Source organism: Brachyistius frenatus, unplaced genomic scaffold (genome assembly GCF_029030835.1).
Source record: "Brachyistius frenatus isolate BFR_SWC_R1_liver_20210118 unplaced genomic scaffold, ASM2903083v1 Contig_125, whole genome shotgun sequence".
Classification (NCBI taxonomy): domain Eukaryota; kingdom Metazoa; phylum Chordata; class Actinopteri; family Embiotocidae; genus Brachyistius; species Brachyistius frenatus.
Genome location: NW_027210724.1, coordinates 190,965 through 213,291, shown reverse-complemented (window position 1 = coordinate 213,291; position 22,327 = coordinate 190,965). Strand labels below are relative to the sequence as shown.

The 22,327-nt window shown below is 38.8% G+C and overlaps 1 protein-coding gene across 7 annotated transcripts in view; it reads right to left on the bottom strand.

Annotated features, from left to right (window-relative positions):
• LOC138629992 (protein kinase C alpha type-like) overlaps nucleotides 1-22,327 on the bottom strand; it is a 138,030-nt gene that overhangs the window by 9,848 nt on the left and 105,855 nt on the right. For all 7 annotated transcript variants that reach the window (XM_069714065.1, XM_069714064.1, XM_069714070.1 and 4 more), the window contains 3 exons: nucleotides 12,919-12,999; nucleotides 10,040-10,147; nucleotides 2,612-2,752 (listed from right to left, as the gene is read on the bottom strand). In XM_069714065.1, the coding sequence (XP_069570166.1) occupies nucleotides 2,612-2,752; nucleotides 10,040-10,147; nucleotides 12,919-12,999 (330 nt within the window). The remainder of the gene's footprint in view (nucleotides 1-2,611; nucleotides 2,753-10,039; nucleotides 10,148-12,918; nucleotides 13,000-22,327) is intronic.

Below are 22,327 nucleotides of genomic sequence, written 5' to 3'. Positions count from 1 at the left end.
GTGTGAAGCTTACACATGAAACTGTGGAGAGATTTTACACTGCAGCCTCATTTAAACCAATGAGAACAATGTGTGACATCTTGGTAAAATAAAAAAAAAGTTTTCCCACTTGCATAGTGTAACTGTGAAGATGGTTTTGATTGAATCTGCGAGGCCTCAGAGACATAATTTGTCCCGGTGACTGCTTTAAAATGCACTTCCAGAATATTCAAACCGTAACGGTAAGACAAATCATTTTTGCTCTTTTGTCTCTGAAGGAGTGAGTCAGATTGGAGTAAGTCAATTTTCGTATTAATAGAGATGTGTTTTTAAAAAGGCCTGGCGGCATTTTGTTGTAGTTCAGTGAGTTAAAGTGTGCGTGCTGAGTACTTACAACATTAGTGTCTGACATATGCTGTCTTAATGTTGTTGCAAGAGCTCTTCAAAGTTTTCCCACTATGATCCCTGTCAACTCCAACAGTGCACTAAAGCTCCACTAGCAGCCACTGCACACTGCCTGTGGGGTCACAGATGACAAGTTCCTCGAAAACTAAATTCTCTACCAAAGAGAGTTTCAGTTTTCAGGTATATAGGACCAGTTTTTATTTTAGCCTATCAGAGTGAAAACATACTGGTTGGTCCTCGCTTTCTCACACCCCTTCAAAGGGCTATTTAATGGGCTTGGTTTTAGGGTTTGGGTTCAAGTAAGGATTGGAGTTAGACAGTTAGTTGTGATGGTTAAGGTTAGGGTACGGGGCTGGGAGAAAGGAGAGTGTCATATAGTTTGAAGTAAAATTACTTTCGCTGCAATAAACTGCCTAAATTAAAACTTCAAATTTCATATTATTATACAATATGAATAAATCCATCTCATGTGACAGCTTTTTCATGTTCTGGTCACATTACCATTTTTATGGAATGTTTTTCAACATTAACAAGCTGGATTTCCTTGAGGGAGTTTGAAGTGCATTAAAAGAGAGTGGAATCTAATAAAGCTCTCATTGGGAAGTGACAATAAGAATTATCTGTGTGTGTGTTTGTGGGTTTGGCGTCCATGGAAACATCTGAGCAGTTCGGATTCATCAATGAGCTTTTTTTTCCCCCGCTTTGAGGGTCAAACCAAGGGCTTCAGCTCAGGTAAATTCTGTGTAAATTGAATTCGAAGCACATTATTGAAATTCCAAAAGTTTTGTGTTTCACTTTGTCTACGTTGTGACATTATGCACCGGGAAATTACTTCATAAATGTATTGGAAAATGCATACTTTACGAATTTGTGTAGCAATTAACTTAATAATAAATTGCTCAAATGCATTTCTGTGTTTGAGTATAGTAACCATAAGAAGTTATAATGGGTAACTTTTCCTTTTTATGTGTGTACGCTGACAAATCTGACTTAAGGCGGAGGTACAAGTTGGTAAAGAAACAGCCAGGAACACATAGTCCCCGAGGGAGCAGAGAACACGGCAGAGGGGGATAAAATGTCTTGCCATAACAGATTTGTGTTGTTAGGATGAGCACATCTGTTCTTTTTAGATGTATGCAGTCCAGAAGGTTGTGTCTGTTTACTTGTCTTGTTGATGTGTATTGTCTTTGTTTTTATTATAAGATATTGCTCTGAGGGATGGTCATATTTGGCAATTTTTCATCAGTCATTACCATCGTTACTGGGATGTAGAACTAGAGTACTAGTAAACAGGCTGCATCCCCAACCACTAAACAGTATTTAACATTGTGTTGAATTTGAGAGAAAACATATTTAATTTATGGCACAAAGTGAGGCAATTAAAAGGCCAAAAAAACCAAGATGGTACTGCTCCTCTGCTACAAGCTTTCGGAAATTTAAAAACCTGGTTTATAGGTAAGTGAGTGAAAAGCCCAAAACAACAAAACATCTCAGTGAAGCCAGAGGAAGAATAAATGCATTTGGATGAATGGTAATGATGCAAAATAAAAGAGGTTCTAAATTGTTTTCAATTAAGGTGCATGGTGGAAACTGCAGTTGTCTCTGCTGTGTGCTGAGAGTGGTGATGCACTTTAGGTATTTCAGTTCCTTTGACATTACTGGACTGCTAATAGCCGGATTTCTGTCCAATGGAAAAACATATTTTAATGTAATTTTCATGCAAATACTTGGAATTAAGTGCGTAAAAGACCACTAGCAAACCAAAAACCTCTCCAGTGGAGGAGGAGGTTCAGTGGATGTTTAGGTCACATGTTTTATGCATGTCATGATTTATTTGTCTGTTTCCATTGCACTTTGTCATATCTTGTTTTGAACCATACACCAACTTTTACACATTTGCTCAATGGAAAATGCACTTGGTGATACTCCTGTTACTGCCCCTCAGGTTTGCATGGAAAGTCACCAAAATACTGAATAGACACAGGTGAGGTAAAAACATGAATCCAACTGTGCAAAATGCACCTTTAGTATCTCTTTTCAGCAGTTTGCACCAAGCACCAAAGCCCAAAGTATTAAAATTCCCTCTGTCACAGGAACAGACAAGTGTCAAGGGCCTTATTTTAATGAGGTAATGAAGCTGCCAACCATATTAACCGTGGTTCAGTAATTATACCAGGTACCACATATAGTTAGACTGTGTTCAAGTACAAATTTAACTGTGACTTACCACTTTAGGCTTAAAGGGTGGTTGTATCTCCCTGTTCTGGAGGCGATCCCAGTCGATGCGTCTGAAGAAGGCGTGTTCTCTGATGTCCCTCTCTCCCTCCGGGCTGCAGCCCAGACGCTTAGATGGGTGTTTGGTCATCAACTGCTCATGGTAAAAAAAAATACAGAGGTAGCATGGAGTTAGAACTAAGAGTCAGTAGATAACAACATTTGTTTTAATTCACAGCTTATACACAAATCTAATAATATCTAGTTTTTATAGCAACAGTGTCGATTTTAGTAAGGCCTAAAAATAGATTAATAGGCTTTAAAAGTAAAAAAAAAAAAAAAATAAAAAAAATAAATAAAAAAAGCTTCTTTTTTTTTCTTCTTCAGTTTCGAAAGTAAACTGGAAATAGTTTTTTAATTGAACAGGGTACAGAATACAGTGTCTATTTAACTTCGCAGAACACGGAAAGCTATGAACATTAAATTGATTAGTGTTAATGCGTGAGGAAAACTCCCACTTTGTTTTTCTCTCACTTCTGTTTTTTCACTGCTGTGTTTTGTAATCTGATACCGCCTCTTTTCTAGGTCAGCAAATGGCAGCAAAACAGATGGGTCTAAAAAAGAATGGTATAATTGTTGTTGTTGTTGTTTTCTTTCCCTCTGCTTATTGTGCCTTGAGAGAACTGCTGCCACATCCAATTGCACCACAAACAACACGAGGACAGTTTGCACTTTGTTAAAAAGCAAAACAAGATTCCAGTAACCACAGGAAACGCAGCTATCAACAGAAATCTGTCCTCGTTAAATTCTGCAGGAGGAAATCGGTATGAGTTAAATGCTGAAATAATGTGTCAAAAGTTTAAGGCATCTTTGTTGAGCTTTCAGTTGGAGAACCTATACTCTTTTTAAATGCATAAACTGAACACATAGTAGCTCGGAAGAGGAAAGAAGCAGGCCTGTCCAAAATTTTGAATGCATTAAAGCAATGCCTACTCATAATGCAATATTATCGCTGACTGTCCGCTTGTTCATTTCAGTATGTATAACAGATGTTTCCAGTTTTACATAAATGTTTTGCATTAACTCTCCTGCCTCGGTGCAGTGATTTGTCGTTACTGAATTGCTAAAGAAGAGAAAGTGCTTCTTTGGAGATGGATGGAGAGCCAGGTGGATTTCAGTATTGACAGTCCAAGGACAAAATGACATATCATGTACTGTTTGACTGAGCTGGTTCAAATGCTGGTTGGCTTCCTGGCTCTGGTATTTTGTGCAATGTGTGCTCTCTAAGTGTTACACCCAAGGCAAGAGAGCATGAGAGATAGCACTACCTCCAGTTAAATCCCTAATCGGCGATGCACGCCTTCACGTGAAGCTCAGTCACCTTGACAGTTTTCCAAGAGTGTATGACATGTTTAGCAATAATGCCTTTAGTGTTTTGTGCTTCTATATACCTGATATGAAAGTATCTTACCAAAGTCTTTGACCAAAGAAAGAAAAACACAGTTTCTCAATAATCTCAACATCTGGCTTCATGGACTCCCATTCAACTTGTCTCATCAAATATTAAGTCAATACATTTTTTCCACCAGTCATTTTGGTGTTGTTAACAAAAGTCACTCGTTCTTATTAGTCTTCTGACGGTCAATCTGAAAATAATCCCACCATAAATGAGAAAGTAGGCCTCTAAAAGCTTTGTTTTTGGGGCGTGTCTGTTTGATTGACAGGCCTGTGGTGCAGTCAGGCTTCCACTATTGCGGGTCGGGACGTTGTATCGTCGGATTTCCAATCAGATCGAGTCAGATCCACCGTTCGCTCCTCCCTAGCTTGTCCAAATATGGTAACTTCTGTCCCCAAAACGCTCCAAACTAGCAAGATAGCGATGGCCAAAGGCCAAACTGAAGGCTTCATAACGGCCGTTCACAAACGAATGGATGATCTAACTGTTGGTTGCCGCTTGCTCAGAACATCTAAATTCATGGTGGACAACCCCGCCAATGTCAAAGGAAGATGAACTGGTTGCGCACCTGTGTTTTGGACAGTGACGGTCCGCCCTTGGAAATGCAAATTTCCCTCAAAACATCTTGCGCATTGCTTTCTGACGCATTTTAAGGGTCTTCTTTGCTTTGATGTTCAGAGTTTCACCAAAAAAAATTTATGTGCGCCCTCTGGTCATGTCCAAAGAAAAATCCAAAAGCCCAACTGGACCACTGCTCACAAAAGAATGTGTAATTCACTTTTTGATCCACCTTCATATGATGCAGTTTCCTGGCTTTGGTTGGAAATCGTGTCAAAAAAGTCCCAGATTTATTTGTTGTTCAACCTATTGAAGACAAATGTAATTTAAGAAATAAAACATAATTAATGCTAAAAAGGCTAACCTTTGTCAGTATCAAACTTCAATTTGCCAAATTTTTGCAAGCTGATTTCTTTGCTGCGTCGACATACAGGCTGTAGGCTCCGCTACATCTGAATTAGCAGCTATTGACGAGGAAGGAAAATTCATTTTCAGCTTTCAGTCTGTTCACAGGACTGTCGGTGACAGCGAGAAAGCTCCTTGCTGCAAACACAGAGCTGTCACCATTGTCATGACACACATCACACCTTGAAATGTCCTTGAAACTGACTGACTGCTGCCCTGCCAGTGTCAAGCACTTACACTTGCTTTGAAACTGGAAGACTTACAATTTTTTTTGCATGGGTGTGAAGTATAATCGGCAGAAAAATCTAGTGCAGAAAGTTACAGAAAACATTGGCTCATTCTGCTTGTCAACTGCTGACAGTCAAACTTCTATCCTGACCTGTCTGCTGACGGTTTAATCGCAGAACAGAAGGCTTATATCAATATGTAAAAACAGACTTAGCCCTTAACACAGTTCATGTTTATAGCTTCAGAAAGAAGTGGAACTGCAACAGATATACAAACAACTGATACACACCAAAACGTATTTGTCCTTTTCATGGTAGCTCTTGTCCTCTGTTATCATTCTTTTCTAGTATCAGCTTTCTGTCCATGTGTTCGTCTATCCAGCGTCACCTCTTCTGCTCCCTACACGTTTTACTCTTATTCATCTCCTCTTACTACACCATCTTTGTCTCTGATAACGACTCTTTTTTTTTTTTTTTCCTCCTCTCTATAGCTTTTTTTTTTGTGTGGGTCAGACTGCTGGCGAGCGCTATGTACCCATTAAGAGAAAGGCCGCAGCCACGGCAAACACAGGTTGGAACAGCGAGTTAGGCCACACACACACACACACACACACACACACACACACACACACACACACACACACACACACACACACACACACACACACACACACACACACACACACACACACACACACACACACACACAGACAGACAGACAGACAGACATACATGGCAAAGAAAAATAAAGAAGAAAGGAGCAGCAACTTGAGTTGGGGAAGGGACAGGAAGACAAAGCGCATTAGCGCACAGTACATTGACGTTGCACAGCCTCTGGACAGAAATAAAACTGCCACTTTCACTGCTAAATTCTTTGGTAAACAGAAAAGTACACAACTGTGTGCTTTTTCAGTTTTTTTGTAAATCTGGTTTAGATACAGGCACATACAAGTTTATGTACAATATGTGTATATGTTATGTCCTTGGTTACCAACAGTCTTGTTTCCAATGGATGAAGAAAAAAAAGCACTGTTGCCAGGATCTGAATGTGAGGTTTCTGTTGCTCTTGAGAAATGTGCACAGTGTAAAGTCTTTCACATCTCTTTCTGACCAGACAGTCCTGAGTTGAAACTTATGACATCAGTGATTATGACCCCATGAACAGCTGTCAGAAGTAATCCGTATCTACATCAGCTGCACTTAACATCAGGATGAACAGTATTGACATGCCAATATTTATTTCTGCCTTCTGAGGAGAACATACAAAGTGCCAATGAATGTCATATAAGCAGAAATTAAAGAGCAAATAAGTGTGTGGGCAAATCCTACATATGATCAGCCTTGTTTTTGACACAAAGCTCTTTCATTTCCTTTAAAGCATTCTATTATTAACATAAAATGAGACACAGAGGATTTGCCTGCTTGACTTACACTAATTTTAACATATTAATTTTGTTCACAAATACTGATAATACTGTTGTTTGTTTTTTAAAGGAAAAAACAAACAACAATAGATAACACCCAACTTTCAAGGCGGTCCTATCACATGCTTCTGACAGCCCAATACTTATACCCTCTCTAAGATTCTGCACTCTTAATGTAATCCAGATATTTGGCTAGTTTTGCTTTGGCCATTGTTAACCCTTGCAATCATATTTTCAAAGGAAGCAGTCTCTGTCATGAGCCATTCTGTCTGAAAAACTCTGGCTCATGTGGGCTCTTTCAGTTTTGCAGAAAACGCCTGGCTGCTACAATAAAACATGTTACAGTCAGTCCAAGTTGTGTTCCAGTAATGCCTGGGGGGGGGACAAGAGACTTATGCCCCAGTGAACACATTTGGGTGGATTCTGGTAAAGCCAGTTAGAGCCATCCTTCCATGTTTTCCAGCACCACCCTCCAGAAAGGCAGAACCATGGGACAGTCACAGCGGGCATGGAGAAATGTGCCAACTTCCTTCTTACGTTTTCAGCATTTACATTCCGTTACTTAAAATAAATCCATGTCGACTTTTGCTTCGTCACAAACTTGAACCCCAGTTTCCCGTGTGAAAGTCCTGTGTTTGTTCAAACCTCCTCCCTACTCAGACTTTATCAGTGTTTCTACTGCGTTACATGACCTCCTTCTTTGACCTGGTCATGATGCTGACGCCAGAGGGCACCTTGTGCGTATCTCTGTGACGACAAGGGCTTCGACAAAATGGCAGTATTTGATTTTCTGTGGAAATCCGGTAGCCATATACCAATGGTCCGTTACTAGTCATGATTAGCACATTACACAAGATCAGTTTAATGTAATAAAAAAGAAAATCACCAACAAGGCCAATACTGGACTACCATAACGAATTCCAAACATTTGCATCTTAAATTTGGCCATTTAAATAAGGCAACTACTGTCACCAAGTCTACAGAAATGTTTGCCAGTGACATTATTTTGAGATATGAACATAAACTGCGCAAAAATCAGACTACAGATGGAGAGATGAGAAGTAGCAGGTGTAAAAAAAAAAAAAAAATCTTTATCCAAAACTGTCTCAGGATTACATAAATTCTGGGAGAACCATATATGTGGAAAACCTTTGTAGGGAAAGTGGTTTGAATTAAGATGAAACGTTAGTATTCATGGCTGGTTTAACTAATAAGAGAACTGTAGAGAACAATATATACCTTTTAGTGTTGCAGTATGAGAGCCTTTCCTGCATGAAAATTAGGATTGTTTGTAAATGGAAAACATAGTCACTCTTTTTCAAAATTTATGAGGCAAAAAGGACCAGTGAATAATTTACATGACAGATGAATTTGCTTGAGAAGGACTTCCTTTTGACCGTCACCTTTTTTTTCCCTATAGTCATACATATGGGAAAATATTGACATATGTTTCTAAAGTGCAGTTTTCTTCTGTTTGGAATAACAATTTAACTCTAGTGTGAGTGCTGTGGATACAGTATATTGACTATCTTCTGTCATGTGCTCTGGGGGTCATTTGATAGAATAAATTACACATTTGCTTTTACCCAAAGAACATACGAAGATACTATTTACTTTACATACAGCTTTTAAGTTCCAAAGTTTCCTACTTCTATTGAATTAAATATTTGTAATTATAAGGCCTGGGACACACTGGCTGTGTGACGTGCGGAATGTCTTGATCTGTATTTTGGTGCCCACGTCAACAGGTTAGAGCAGCCACACAGCCTGTGAGACACGCGTGTCATGTATTGATTCAGCAGCGCATCATCTAGATCAGAGGTCTTCAACAGGGGGTCCGCGGAGGTACTGTGCAATTTTTGGTTGATTAGACCATTTTTAATTTTTCCCCCCACAAATTTAAATGTCGTTAAATACACATGAATCCAACATATTGTAGCGAATGGATAAATGGAGGCAGAAGATGTTATCTTTCAGTCAGAAATGCACACATTCAGCGACACAGGAGTTCTCTCAAGCTGGGCACCGGTTCACTCACAGCGTGAGACTAGCCTGGATCTGTCCCTCCAAGCCTCCTGCACTCCTCCAGTTTAATATAAAACACACTTTTATATAATATATATATATATAGGGGGTCCCTGCTCCATCTCTCTATCAGTTTGGGGGTCCTTGGCCTGAAAAACATTGAAGATCCCTGATTTAGACAATATATGAGACACCTATTTTTCATGCGTGACGCAAGCGTTACCAACAAATCCAGACAGGCAAAAGATCTGTGATCACATAGCTGTATAATCATAGCAAAAACAAAGTGTAGGCTTTAATTATATCATAGCAATAATTTAACAGAAGGGCAGCATTTTTCCAGTGCGCTCTCTCACTGTATCTCTTATCTATACAGTATGTGCCTGTGTCTTGCTCTGAACAAGGGAAACCAAAAATCACGAGCCAGGTTTTGGTTACAGCTCTTGACTTGTTGGACCTAAAACATTTCATTTGATTTCAGATGGCTATGATCAAAGAGAAACTCAATGTAGAAAGATAGGTTAGTACCACAGCAGACACGCTGCCAGAGTGGACACAAACATGCGAGCGAGCCGCAGCGGTTCAGGCAGTGTGTCCTCAGCCTAAAGCAGCTGAAATGTTTTCAACATATGGAGCTATAAGCTTTGAAAAAATTGGCTCCAATTCATTGATTGTAAACCTTTAAAGCAGCAGGCTCAAGGAGCTGCTATGACAGTCATACTTGTGAGGAGTGTGTTGGGTGGCCTAATAGGTTTCCCTCCAGAGATTAAATAATGTATGAGTCAAAAACAAAGGGACTGAGGGGGAAGAGGAAAGGGGACTTCAAGATGAGTTCCCAGACGGTATTTAAAGAAGACCACACTTCATTCTTCCTGCAAATTGAGCTCAACTTCTCAAGTGTTACGTCTAAGACCGGAAAGTTAAGGAACGGTTTACGATGATCTGTGATGCAGCCTGTCAGTTCTTTTCTCCCTAAAGTTTGAACCAGCTTGAAGAGCTTGCAGCCCTCTAACATAAGGTTGAATTATTTTGGTTTCAGTGAAGGGTGTGAAAGATACAGAGCTTAAATGCTGATTTACAGGATTTTCAACCCAGGTGGGAAAAGCTTCAGAGGGGAAAGAGTTACAGTTAAACAGGACAGCAGACTAAAGGTTTCATGTTGGATGGATTAAGTGAATTTCTTTGTATTTGTTTAAAGAACAAAAGTAAAATAAATAAAACAAAACATATGAAACTGCCCACACTAAGAGCAGGTGTAATGTTAACTATTTATGAAAACCTGTCTTTATATTCATGGCTTTTGGTTTATTTATGGTTTTCATTGACAAAAGAGAACAACCACTCACCCCTTTGCAGATGGAGACAGCTTCTTTGGACAGGGACTTGGGGTAGGACACATTGTGCTCCATGATGGACTGGAACAACTCATCTTCATCCTCACCATCAAATGGAGGCTGTTGGGTGAAAGTACACAATATTTAGCATGTTGATGTTTCATCAATTATCACATAGCAAATAAAATACGTCGTTGCTGTTGTTTTTACTGCAAAAAGTACAGTATCACCACTTTGCACCCACAGGATCCAAGCAGCGGTACATTTGCAGCAAAGCGTGTAATACACCCATTAGTCTACTAGAGGATACTGAGTTCCATTTTGGCTCATATAGGCGTAAAAAGTTCTCATATATAACCAGGCTCAAAGAAGGAGTTCAAGTGATGAAGAACAAAGAGTGAAATGCGGAGTTCTTTTAAGTTGTGTACATAATGTAACATATTTAATTTATGTAACGTACTTTGAGTAACTTACATGATATATGTAACATCGATAAGGTAAAACTACCTGTTCTAACCCAAACAATGATCATTTTCTTAGGCTGAAGAAATAAGCTTTATAAACTATTTACACTTATGAACAAAGATAAAGAGAGCAGAAAAAACAGGAATCAAGTTTGACGAAATCAGCCGAAAAGAAGCCAGAAACACAAACTGAGAACAACATGAAACAGGAGTTAAAACGACAGTGGAAAGGACTATCACAGGAAGACCTTGCTGGGCAAATGAAGTGTGGATGACCCAGCTTTTTGTGCCTCCTAGCTGGGTCGTTATCATCAGTAACCATAATGTGGGTGTTTTGACAGTCCATAAAATGAATTATTCGTCATTTCCACTCCACTGGCCCCTTCGACTAGTGGTAGCCTGCCTGCATGCCTGCTTCATTCCCTCTTTGCCTGATTTCACACAAGGCAGGGAGTAACAGAAGGAGGGAACGTCTGAATAGGTAAAACCTTTGTTAATTGTTTAACAACTGACTCGCTCTCTGAGTTTATTTGTGAATGAAAACCATACCCAACCTCCAGTTTTGCTTTGAAGGAGAGAGAGCTGGGATTTGCATGAACTTTTGTATGTGTAAAGAGGGTTCACTGCAAAAATATCTTAATAAGTCATAAATGTCTTAAGTCATTTCATACTGAGTCTAAATGTTTTATTAACACCTGCCAACCCTTCAATGGGATGAGACATGACATGTTTAAATAATTCTCTTGAACAATATACTGTATATAAACAGAAAATTAAGTTTATTCTATCTTGTAAGAATCTCATTGCATAGGTGGAATATGGCCTTAATCAAAAATATAGAAAAGTCTCCTTCAAGTGTCATCCAAGGCACACTTTGAGGTTTGTGTTCATTTTAAAATTCATTTAGTATGTATTTTAAATAGCCAATGCATTGTGACCTACATTAGTCTTCGACACGGCAAATACAGGTGTATTAATCCACACAAACCATACTGCGTGCCCTGGATCGTTTTCAAGTATGCTTGCATTTGACATTTTTACTTGAGGTCATATTCCACCCATGCAATGAGCCCTTCACATAGATGGAATTAGCCAAGACACCTGATGTTCCCAGAGAGCAGGTGACCACAACAAAGACAGAAGCAGCAGTGCTTCTACTGCTTTGTCCTCCCAAACAGAAAATCAAGCTTCCCCAACAAGTCAGTGGTAACAAAAAGAAAAATAATTAGGTGGCTGTTCAATGCCTAAAAAAAATATAAGATTTTGCTTAGTTTGAGCATAAATGAAAGCAGTAAAAACTATGGAAACTGGGAAAGAAAAAGACTTGGGCAGTTAGTAACTATAGATGCAACACATGTACAGCTTGGTGATCCTTCTCAGGAAGCTGCATGTCATTTTTCTATTGACTTGGTGTGCAGTTCCAAAAGAGACACCTTTGTACCAGCCAACAGATTATTGATATGTTCACTTGAGCAGCTAAGAATATTGTCTACAATATTGATTTATGTCCTCTGGCAGCACACCATGCTGTATCCAGGAATAAACAAAGAAATGGTGAAAAAGCAGGTTTTAAAGTAGTAAAACAAAAAAGTGAGTAGTTGTTGAATGCGCGAATATGAGCATTTTACTGTGCTCAATTTCTGCACCAATGCAACACAAAACATTGTCTTGAACCAACCTCTCTGGTTAGAGAGCATCATGATGTCTGACAGGAATACCAAGCTTGGGATGTGTTGCAGCCACAGTGGTTGGCATTCAAAGGGAGTTTTCTGTATTCTTGATGCCTTTAAGTGCAACTTTGAGTGCAAACATCTATAGTGCCTACACCACTCCATAACTGGCAAATCAACACTGACATTCTGAAACCTGCATACAACTTTAACAGCCCTGTAAAATTGTAATGCTCAATTAAAACTGAAAACGCTCAAACCCGCACAGTAATGTTAAATCTCTTCAGAAGACAATACATCGACTCATAAATCCTAACCATAACTAATACTTGCCTAATCCGGACCTGAACCTAAACCAACTCTTCACCCGAAAATGTAATGATTTGTGTTGTCGACATTTTATGTCCCCACAAAATGAGTAATACAAGTACACACACAATTAAACTAATGTTAAAATGGAGAGGGTGAAGGGTTAAATCAACTTAACTACGTCCTGTGAAAGGAGGGCAGAAAGGTTATGCATGTATATGTGTCAATATTCTTCCATTATTAGAGCTGGTGGGAAGTTCGTTACGAAGCACCAGCTGAGTACATTTGGGCAGAACCTTCCTCCATGGTGGAAAAATGTAGGTGTGAACAAGCTGTTAGCAAACGTGTTTGTGTAACGTTGTCAGCATAATCTGTAGCAGTCAGTTACATAAGAAGTATCACTTTGTGTCTGAGTGTGTTTGTTTGTGTTTGTTTGTTTACCACTGACCTGTCCTGCCAGCATTTCATAGAGCAGAACTCCATATGCCCACCAGTCTACAGAGCATCCATATGGCTGATATGCAATGATCTGTGGAGGAAGAAAGAGAAAAACACAAGTTCAGCTTAGTTAAACTCATACAACTGATTTTAACTATTCAACTTTGTCCCTGTTTTCTTGTACTTTGTATTTTCTTCTCTGTCCTCCCTTCCCATGTACGTTTCTGCGGGTATCTCTGGCTATGGAGCTGCATTATTCCTTATCTGTGGTTATATAGTTTAATATTTCAAGTATTGAAGTTTGTTCCTGCCTTCATATTGTTAGAATATTTGGGTTTCAAGGCAACACAGGAAAAACTGCTGGCTGACAATAAGTAGATAATATAAGCAACGACAAATTGACTCAAAGAAAAAACGTTTGCCATCCAAGTGCTCTTGATCACAGCGTGCTGTACATATGATCCCTTTGGACCTGTATGGATCATTAAATATGCAGCTGGTCAAAGATTCTCTGAATATTTCAGTACACGATTCATCCATCACAAGTTCAACCCTTTATCTATCCTATATTCTGTTACCTCAGTCGCCACTGAAAGTAAATACAGGAGCATAAGATCACAAAGATACATTGAATTATTCAATAAAAAGTGTATACCATGGCTGCTATATCGTAGCCTTCACCTTGAACAGGTCTCCAACAAGCGTAAATTATACAAACAAAATGTACATGCCATAATATTGCGGCAGCTATAAAATGTCAAGTGACTCAATGCATTATCTCAATTTGTACACAATCCGTGCTTTTAAAAATATTCTTGGTGAGATGCTGACTGGTAAATGAACAGCCCACTGTAGTTTAAAACAGTGTAGACACATGAAGTTTGACAGCAGCCTTGAAAACCCTGTCTCATGCACTAAAACCGTACGGACAAGAGGCTGTTTCTTCTCTCACAGTGATTACGAGGTATAAAGTATAAAGCGAGGGTGTGACCACAGCTGGGACCGGGCGTAGAAGCTGGATGATCCCTGATTCACCTACATTTGAAATCACCTGCAACAATCTCATTTATATTTGCCATGGTTGAACAAAGAAGATAGAAAGCTCCACATTTCTGACAGGAAGGGAGCATTTGGTGTGTGGGAAGAGAGTAGATAACAAATTAGAGAAAAGAGTCACCGTATATCATTTAACAAGACACGAGCTCAGAGCTCGAAAAACAGTTCTCTAAGAATGATGTGACCATGGCTGAAGCCGAAAAAACAGTTCACACATTTTCCAAACAAAAATTAGTTCAAGATGAGTTCAAGGCAAAACTCGTACATTTCTTGAGATTTACAAGTTTTAAAAAAATGTTGTGCAATGCTGTAAAAACTGACAACATTAACTCTTTCCTGAGATGGACATTCTTATCTGTTGAATGAAATAGTTGTTTCATTTTGAAAGGCTCTTAAAAAGTATTATTAATCCACAGTAGCTTGTAATGTTTTGGACGTATGCATTAATCAAATCAAATATCCTGTTTTTCTAATAACCTTTTGTGTCCGCTGATTAAGTTTAGTTACCACGGCCAAAATAAAAGTCCTAATATCTAAAGTCTAATCAGGGATGTGTATTACAGGGTGAGTCAAAGTTGTAAAAAAAAAAAAAAAAAATCATAAATGACTCATAACACTGTCTTCCATTTTCATGATTTGGGGGGCAAATGTTATAACAGTATTATGTTTTATATCCAAACACAGAAATAAATAAAAAAATAAATAAAAAAAAAAAGGACATTGGAAGCATAAAAAGGCCCCAAAAAACTTGGATGGAAACCTCGCTCAACTGTGACATTTCCTCTGCTGACAGAAAATCTTCCTTTGGGCTACACTGTGTTGTTGTTGATTTTCTTTGAACAGACTGGTCACAGATGAGGTTTGAGTCAAAGATCAATTTATCAGAATTCTTTATTGGACATGAATCATGGGAAGAAATGCACAGTTTGCTGGACTGCAGACTTTCTTCAACTGTGTGAGAGAAACGTAAAGCCTTTATACCCTCCCGTTACATAGAAGTGGGGGTGGGACATACAGTACATGGGTGTCAGCTATATGTCCATGCATGGATGTTAGCCAGTTTATACATAGGTCCGAAACTGGAGGTCAGCTATATGTTCTTCCAGGGAGAAGTGCAGAGCACAGGCAAGTCCAGAAATGGAGATGGTCAGAATATAGGCGTGCAGGACGTAGGTCCCTATATAGATACGAGCAGACTACACTGGGTTAACCGGATACATCTGTTCAACCAGAGTGCGTCCGGTCACACAGAGTTCATCTGTGACTAACAGTGTGTGTGTAGTCTCACAACAAAGTGGAAATATATACTAATAAGTTGTGTTGAGACTGCTCTTAAGCTGCTCTAATATTACGTACAATGTTATCAATCCTAACATTTATATACAGGAGATATGGAATATCTCCACAACTGACATTGGCCAAGGTTGATGCTTTCACCTGTTCTGACTCTGTTCACACCACTTTAAAGACTGAAATGTTTACACTTTACAGAAACTTGCACAAAGATAGTGAGCTTATTTTGCGATATAACGGCAGTTGACGCAACCTTGTGCGTACACAGCCCTTCCTCACCCAAAACAAGTTAATACGCCCGATATTTCAGTTTATTGCATATCGTTTTAACATTTCTTTAACCCTTAACAAATATAACAATGTCTTATTTAGATTTTTATCATTTTAGTCACTTCTGTATGTTCTGTATGCTAACATCTATGTTTTAATGTGGTATTATTTTAACTTTTAGTATTTTTTTTCCGCTCGCCGTATGTTCTGGTCTATGTAGTCTGTAATTAGAAAGTGCATTGGGACCATGTTGCTTGGTGATTCTGCACCTTAAATTGATTGGCTGGTATTAATTGATTTATTGATTGCAGTCTTGAGTGGTCATCGTAATTATGACAAGGAACTATGATGTAGGTGGTTAGATGAATCAAACATAGCACTGTTTGTGTCCCATGAGAAACAAGAAGTCAACAATGTTGTTGATGATGTGTTAGGTCGCACGCACGCACGCACATCAGACATACAGGACGATGAGGTGACCAACAAACACAAACAACCTCAGGTGTGTAACATCAGCACTGTCATACACTGCTTTAAGTCCTTTTCTGAGTAATGTCTGACCTCCGCTGCACACATGCAGCCCCGGGACACAAACAAGAATGGACAGTGCACTGTATATTAGAAAAGAAAAACTCACAAGGAGATGACCAGCGTACGCATGCGCGCATGCAAAATATGAATAAAAAGCAATTTGCCCAGGTGTGTGGAAGCAGATATACCTTGTACTACAACCTTCACTGCGTCACACCTGACCTCTGCTCTTCCCATAAGAGTCAGACCACAATCACACACAGGTGGACAAACACAGCTCCAGCTCTGAATTGTAATTATGCTGTCCCGAGGGAGGATGGGAGCCAGCTGGACGTGCACTATAGCCACTTGTTTACCCTCATACAAACGGCAAGCATGTATACAAGCTTGCATGTACGTATACTGTGTATTTGAAAGCCGCTATAACTATGACATTTACATGAGCATCCATTTAAAATAATGGAATGTTATTTTCCCTGTTTTTTTTTTTATTAAAAGAAAAACAAATAGTACATTTAAAGGGCAGTCATGTTACTATATTTTTTTCCCCATTATTTGCCTCTATCCTTGACTCTGGTGGACATGCTTCCTGAACTCAAATGGTCAGCTACATGTAAACAACATACAAACCTTGCTTAACCTTTCACACGGTCACCTAATGCCTAAAACCCCCTCTTGCAAATGCCCCAGTTGTCACAGCTCAACAGAGCACAAAGATGAGGGCTGTTTTACTCACCCTGCTCGGCTGCTGCCTGTCTGAGGATAATGTCCTGGGACAGAGGTTGACTGCTATCACATATACTCAAGATGAGCTGCCCGCTGAAGCAGATAGCTTCCCTCTGCTCGGAGAGATGATAGCTGTTTTGGATGAGCAAAGAAATGAGCTGCGAGACACCAAAGAGCAACTGCTGCAACTTCAGAAAGTGCAGGGTACGTGGGGAAAGTGACCGCAGTGTAGATGAAGGCTGCAGCATCTTCTGCATCATCTTCTATTTTGTTTTCTTGGACCACATCGTAAATATATAGTGTTATCATTCACTTTTTTTGCCAACATCCATACTGAATTTGTTTGATTTTGTAATTCACTGTACAGGTCAGACATCTGTGCAGACAGTCGTGGACAGCCTGGAAGAACTATGGGGACAGGTGGATGCACTAAAGAAAGGCTACATAGGTACATCTGGAGAGAATGAAATTAACAGCATCATCATATTTACTACATCCTATTATAAATACAAACAACTATTGTTAAATCACCAAACTTTTAGGGAAATATCTGTCACTACCTGTATGCTTGACAATAGCATTATTTTTCCAAAGGCCATGAGGCCAGACTGAGAGTCATTGAGATGCAGGAGGAGGAGGAGCAGAGGAAGCAGGTGCAGCAAGTCGTGCCGCAGTACACGGGTAACATCCACTTACCCACAAAATGGGAACGGTAATCTGGGAACACTTGATACCAGAGAAGCAGAACATTTCAAAAGTATAGCCAACTAACTCCCTGCTGTTTGTCTTTCACAATGGCTACCACCTGTGCAAATATATTTGACTTTCTTTCTTTCTTTTTTTCTTCATTTTATTACTCTAATCATCTTTATTCCATCCTCACTGAGCAAAGCTGGAGGCCAGAGTGAATGCCAGTGATTTGGAGGGCCAAAGCAAACGGGTGGAGCAACTTCAGAGGGAAAGTAAAGGTAAAACAGCAAACAAGTCAATTATTAATGGGCCAGTAAATTCAATTTCCCTCTCACCTCATCTCATGATTCATATTAGACAGAATGGTTAAAGTCATGCAGTATTTATTCACTTTCTTTTTTTTTACAAATAGAGTTGAACGCCAGACTGAAAGAGCTAGGAAATACTTTTTGGGGATACTGATATGGAAGTGAAGGCACTGCGGCTGCTGATAAAGGTAAATTAATTGCAGTCATCCTGCATTTATCAGTTTATGTGCAAAATATTTTTAATTAAATGTGGAATGCATATTTGGATTTTGCTTCTTAAAAAGGTATTAGAGAGGGCTCATCTTTGTTATTAAATATTTCATGTTTGATTCATCCATGTAATGACAAGATTTGGAGGACAGAATGAAAGCTACTGATACTCAGGCAGAGATGCAGAAAATTCAGTTCACAGAGTTCCGGACTGAAATGCAAGGTAACACAACTTCAATATGGCTAGATAAGAAAATATATCATATTGAGAAAATAATACTTGACTTTCATCATTTTAACTGTCAGAGTTCAAATCCAGACTGAACTCCAGTGAGAGTTTAGATGGGGAACTAAACTCCCAACGGAGGTGGAGGCGCTGAAGACACTCGATCAAGGTAAAGAGTGAAAGAAAAATAAATCAAAGGTTCTATCCTAGTTTTCATACTGTTTTGCCTTTTTTAACTCCTTGATCCAATAAAAAGGCAGGGAAATATTTCCTACTTTCAATAAAACAACCAATCGTTCTTAAACAAAATCTGCAACCTGTATTTATAATTCTGCATTTTATTATTCTACATTTTATTTTATACATGTATTTTTTTGTTTTCTTGTTTGTTTATTTTATAATTCTTATTTTTCTCTCATCCTCACTGAGCAGAGCTGGAGGCCAAACTAAACAGCAGTGATTTGGAGGGCCAGAACACTAAGAACACTCAGAAAAACTACAGAAGGAAACAATAAAAGACATCAATTATTAATGCTAGATTAAAACGATTTCCTCTGCTGATCTGATTTCGCTTCACTGATTCATATTTGACTGAATGTAAAATTAGGTACATTCATTTGCTCATTTCTACAGAGATAAACTGAACTGAAAGAGCTGACAGAACTTGGAAATAAGTTTGGAGATGTGGACTCAGACATGAGGGCACTGCAGACTGCTGATCGAGGTCAAATAATGTCATTTTGACCACCGTTGTTTGATCATAAAAACAGATGTGGTTCTGTGGGAGTTATCTGTACAGCTGATGATTTCATGTTTTATTTTTCAATGTAATAACCAGAACTGGAGGCCAGACTGAATGCAACTGATGTCCTGGCAGAGATACAAGGAGCCCAGGTGACACAGTTGCAGATAGAAATTAAGGGTACATTAACACATCTAGAGATGATCGTATTAGTCCAATTACAATACAAATGGGTCACAAGCCCTAGTAAATAAAAAATAAAAAATCAAGACCTAGTTGTTGAGATATTTCATTCTCATCGTCATTTTAACTGTCAGAGTTTGAGTCTAGACTGTAGTCCAGTTCCAGTCTACAGAAGGAGCTGGCTGACCGGCTAGGAAACACGAAGGCCAAAGTTGAAGCACTGAAGACTGATGATGAAGGTAAACAGAGATCAACACGAGGTGGATGTTTTTCTTTAACAGCTATATGGAGTATAAGATAATCATATGTAGACTGTTTGCAAGGTTACTCGCTTTGCCACCGATGGACATTCTTATGAATTTTGCATGAACTTTTCATGATTAATTATACCCTTTACTGGTTTGTTCGCACTGTTTGTTTGTGATGGGAGGAAAATACCTGTTTTACTCCCGTTCAACTGAACTACCATGTAATTATTTGGAGAGAGATCGCATAATACGTCCTGACTTCCCATCAAAATGAACACAATTTAAAAAATTTCAACATCTGGACAAAGTTTTATCGAGTACCATCTTATCTGACTGAACTCTACTCATCTAAATTTCATTTATTTTTCATCCAAAGGGTTGAGTTCCAGGAAACTTGGAAACTGAAGATGAGCCTTGAAGATACACTAAGACAAGTGCAGGCACTCGATACAGTCAATCAAGGTAAAGAGAATGAAGCAGAGGCTGAGATGCAGTCACTTAAAACAGCTGATCGAGGCAAGCATATCAAATTTATTCTTATTTCTCTTTCCTGTGTACCCATCAATATGTGGCTTTACATCATTGTATTACTCTGTAACCTTTACATATAAAACTGCTTTTTGTTTTGAGTGTGTGACTGAATATTCTGCACTACACTGTCACTTAGTTTATCTGCTTTCATTTATAAAGTCCTGTCTGTTGCCACGCAGCTGACTACAGAGGAATCTTATCGTGCTTAATGTATTTTCATGATAGAGTTGGAGTCTAAACTGGAAGCAAATCAAGCTGCACAAGAGGAGTTAAAAAATGAGGTTGACCAAACCAGCAGTGGAAGAAGTGAAGATAACAATGAGTAAAAGTACCAAAAGAGAGGGCGGAATGCTTAGTTTTTGTTGTGGCTCTATTTTCTCTTCTAAGACGAGATAAAAACTGAATTTAAACATAAAATGTATAGTTTTATTTTCCTTCGACAGATAACGTGACCCTCTCAGCTGCTTTGGAAGAGAACCAAGTGCACATCGGACCATTTAACAAAGAGACTACTCTTGTGTATAAGAAACTCATTACTAACATTGGTGATAGCTATGATCCCACAACAGGTAATATATAACACTGACATATTTTTCTCATAACTTCTCCTTTATAGGTGGGTTCAATGTCACCTACGTACATTAAGACTTCCTACTTTACTTATTTAATCTGTGAAATTACAGGGCACCTTGATTTTTCTCATTTCTTCCTTTTGTTCTGTAAAAATGAAAAAACACTGTGGACTTTTTGTAAATGTCTTTCTTTTTACTTGTTGGTGGTTTAATTACATGTTATAGCCAATAATACTGTTATATCCTTTTCATTTAGCCAGTCCTATAAAACTACCTTCATGACTTTTGAAATATTCAACACTGTAGGACTGAACTAATACTTCAGAGGGGAGACCAGGTCGATGTGGGTTTGGAAGCCCGGTCCTGGGTCTGGGCTGACAGCGATCTCAACCTCTGCTCTTTTACTGGTATCCTGCTGCACAGCGACATGCCCAAAACCACTCTATCACTTTACTAGTGCAATTTGAATTTTAAAGACTTGCAGTCATCTACTCAAACACAGCAAAGAAAAATGTAATTTGTTTCAGGACCGTTTGTTTGCATTTGGAGCAGTTATGTCCATTTTAGCCAATATCTGAAATTCCTACATTACTTCACAGTTCACATGCAATTCATAATCTACAAGGTATCATTTCATATTTAAGATCAGCCCACATATTTTAATAAAAGCTTGTTATAGTGTTTTAATGCTAACACTTAATTTAATTGCTGTCATGCATCAGCGCTTTACTGGAACTCTAAAAAACCTGAAAGTCACAACTGTGCAGATTTCATAATCTAATGTTTTATTCCCTCAGTGACTGTGTATAAACTCCAGCTATCATATCAACATAAAAAAAGAATAATAATGAATAAAAAAAAAAGAATAAAAGAATAATAATGAAGATGGAACTCAAAGCAACAGCACGATGTTGAAGTGATGAACACTTACATGAGAAGATGTGTTTAGGCTCCACATCTTCATCATGAAAGGGAACACGTTGCCTTGAGAAGGTGAGATGGGCTAAACTTTAATCCGAGCTTTCTTCAAGAGCTTCAGAAAGCAGGAAGGTGCAGAGGGGGAAAAGACTCTTCCTTTCTTGTATTTAATTAGCTCGATGGTCAAAGACTCCATGGTGAGGGAAACCTACTGAATGAAATCCCTCAGCTTGCCGTTCAAATCCTTCCTCCCGCAGGAATCATGCCGACCTTCAGGCTAACCTGATAACTGACACCACATTCAGCTCTCTGAAGATTTGTTTTCACTTAAGATGTGCTCTAACACTGCTGAAATATTTTAGTGTGTATGTGAAGGGATGAGGCCTTATCCCTTGTAAGATAAAAAAAAAAAAAAAAAACAGCATTAGTGTGAAAACCAAAAAATGTATTTATGATGGATCACTCTCAATTAAAAAAAAAAAAAACTAGATCGCAAACAACAGAATATGTTAAAAACGACTTTAAGCGGTTTAGACTTGCCCCATCTTTAATGAAGAGTCAGTTTGTTTACTGCGCTACTGATTTACTGAGTGGAAAACAGTTCTACTAAAACGGGGTGAACTAGTTTAATGCTAGACAGCATGTCATTGAGGACACACTGTGACGTGGCACATTGGTTGCACTGTGTCTCTGAGATTTGACTTCACAGTCTCTCGTGCAAAATTGTGTGCAATAAGGAATTTATGCATGGAAAGCATGTAGACACATCAGGTCAATGTAGCAAGGAGATCTGCAGCCTCATGTCAGCTTGTGTCATGGGAATGAAAACAGAGATTAGCAGAGACAGGGAGAGGGAGGAGGGCAGGAAGTGAGGAAGAGTCAGATGGAATTAAAAAAAACAATACAATAGGGAAC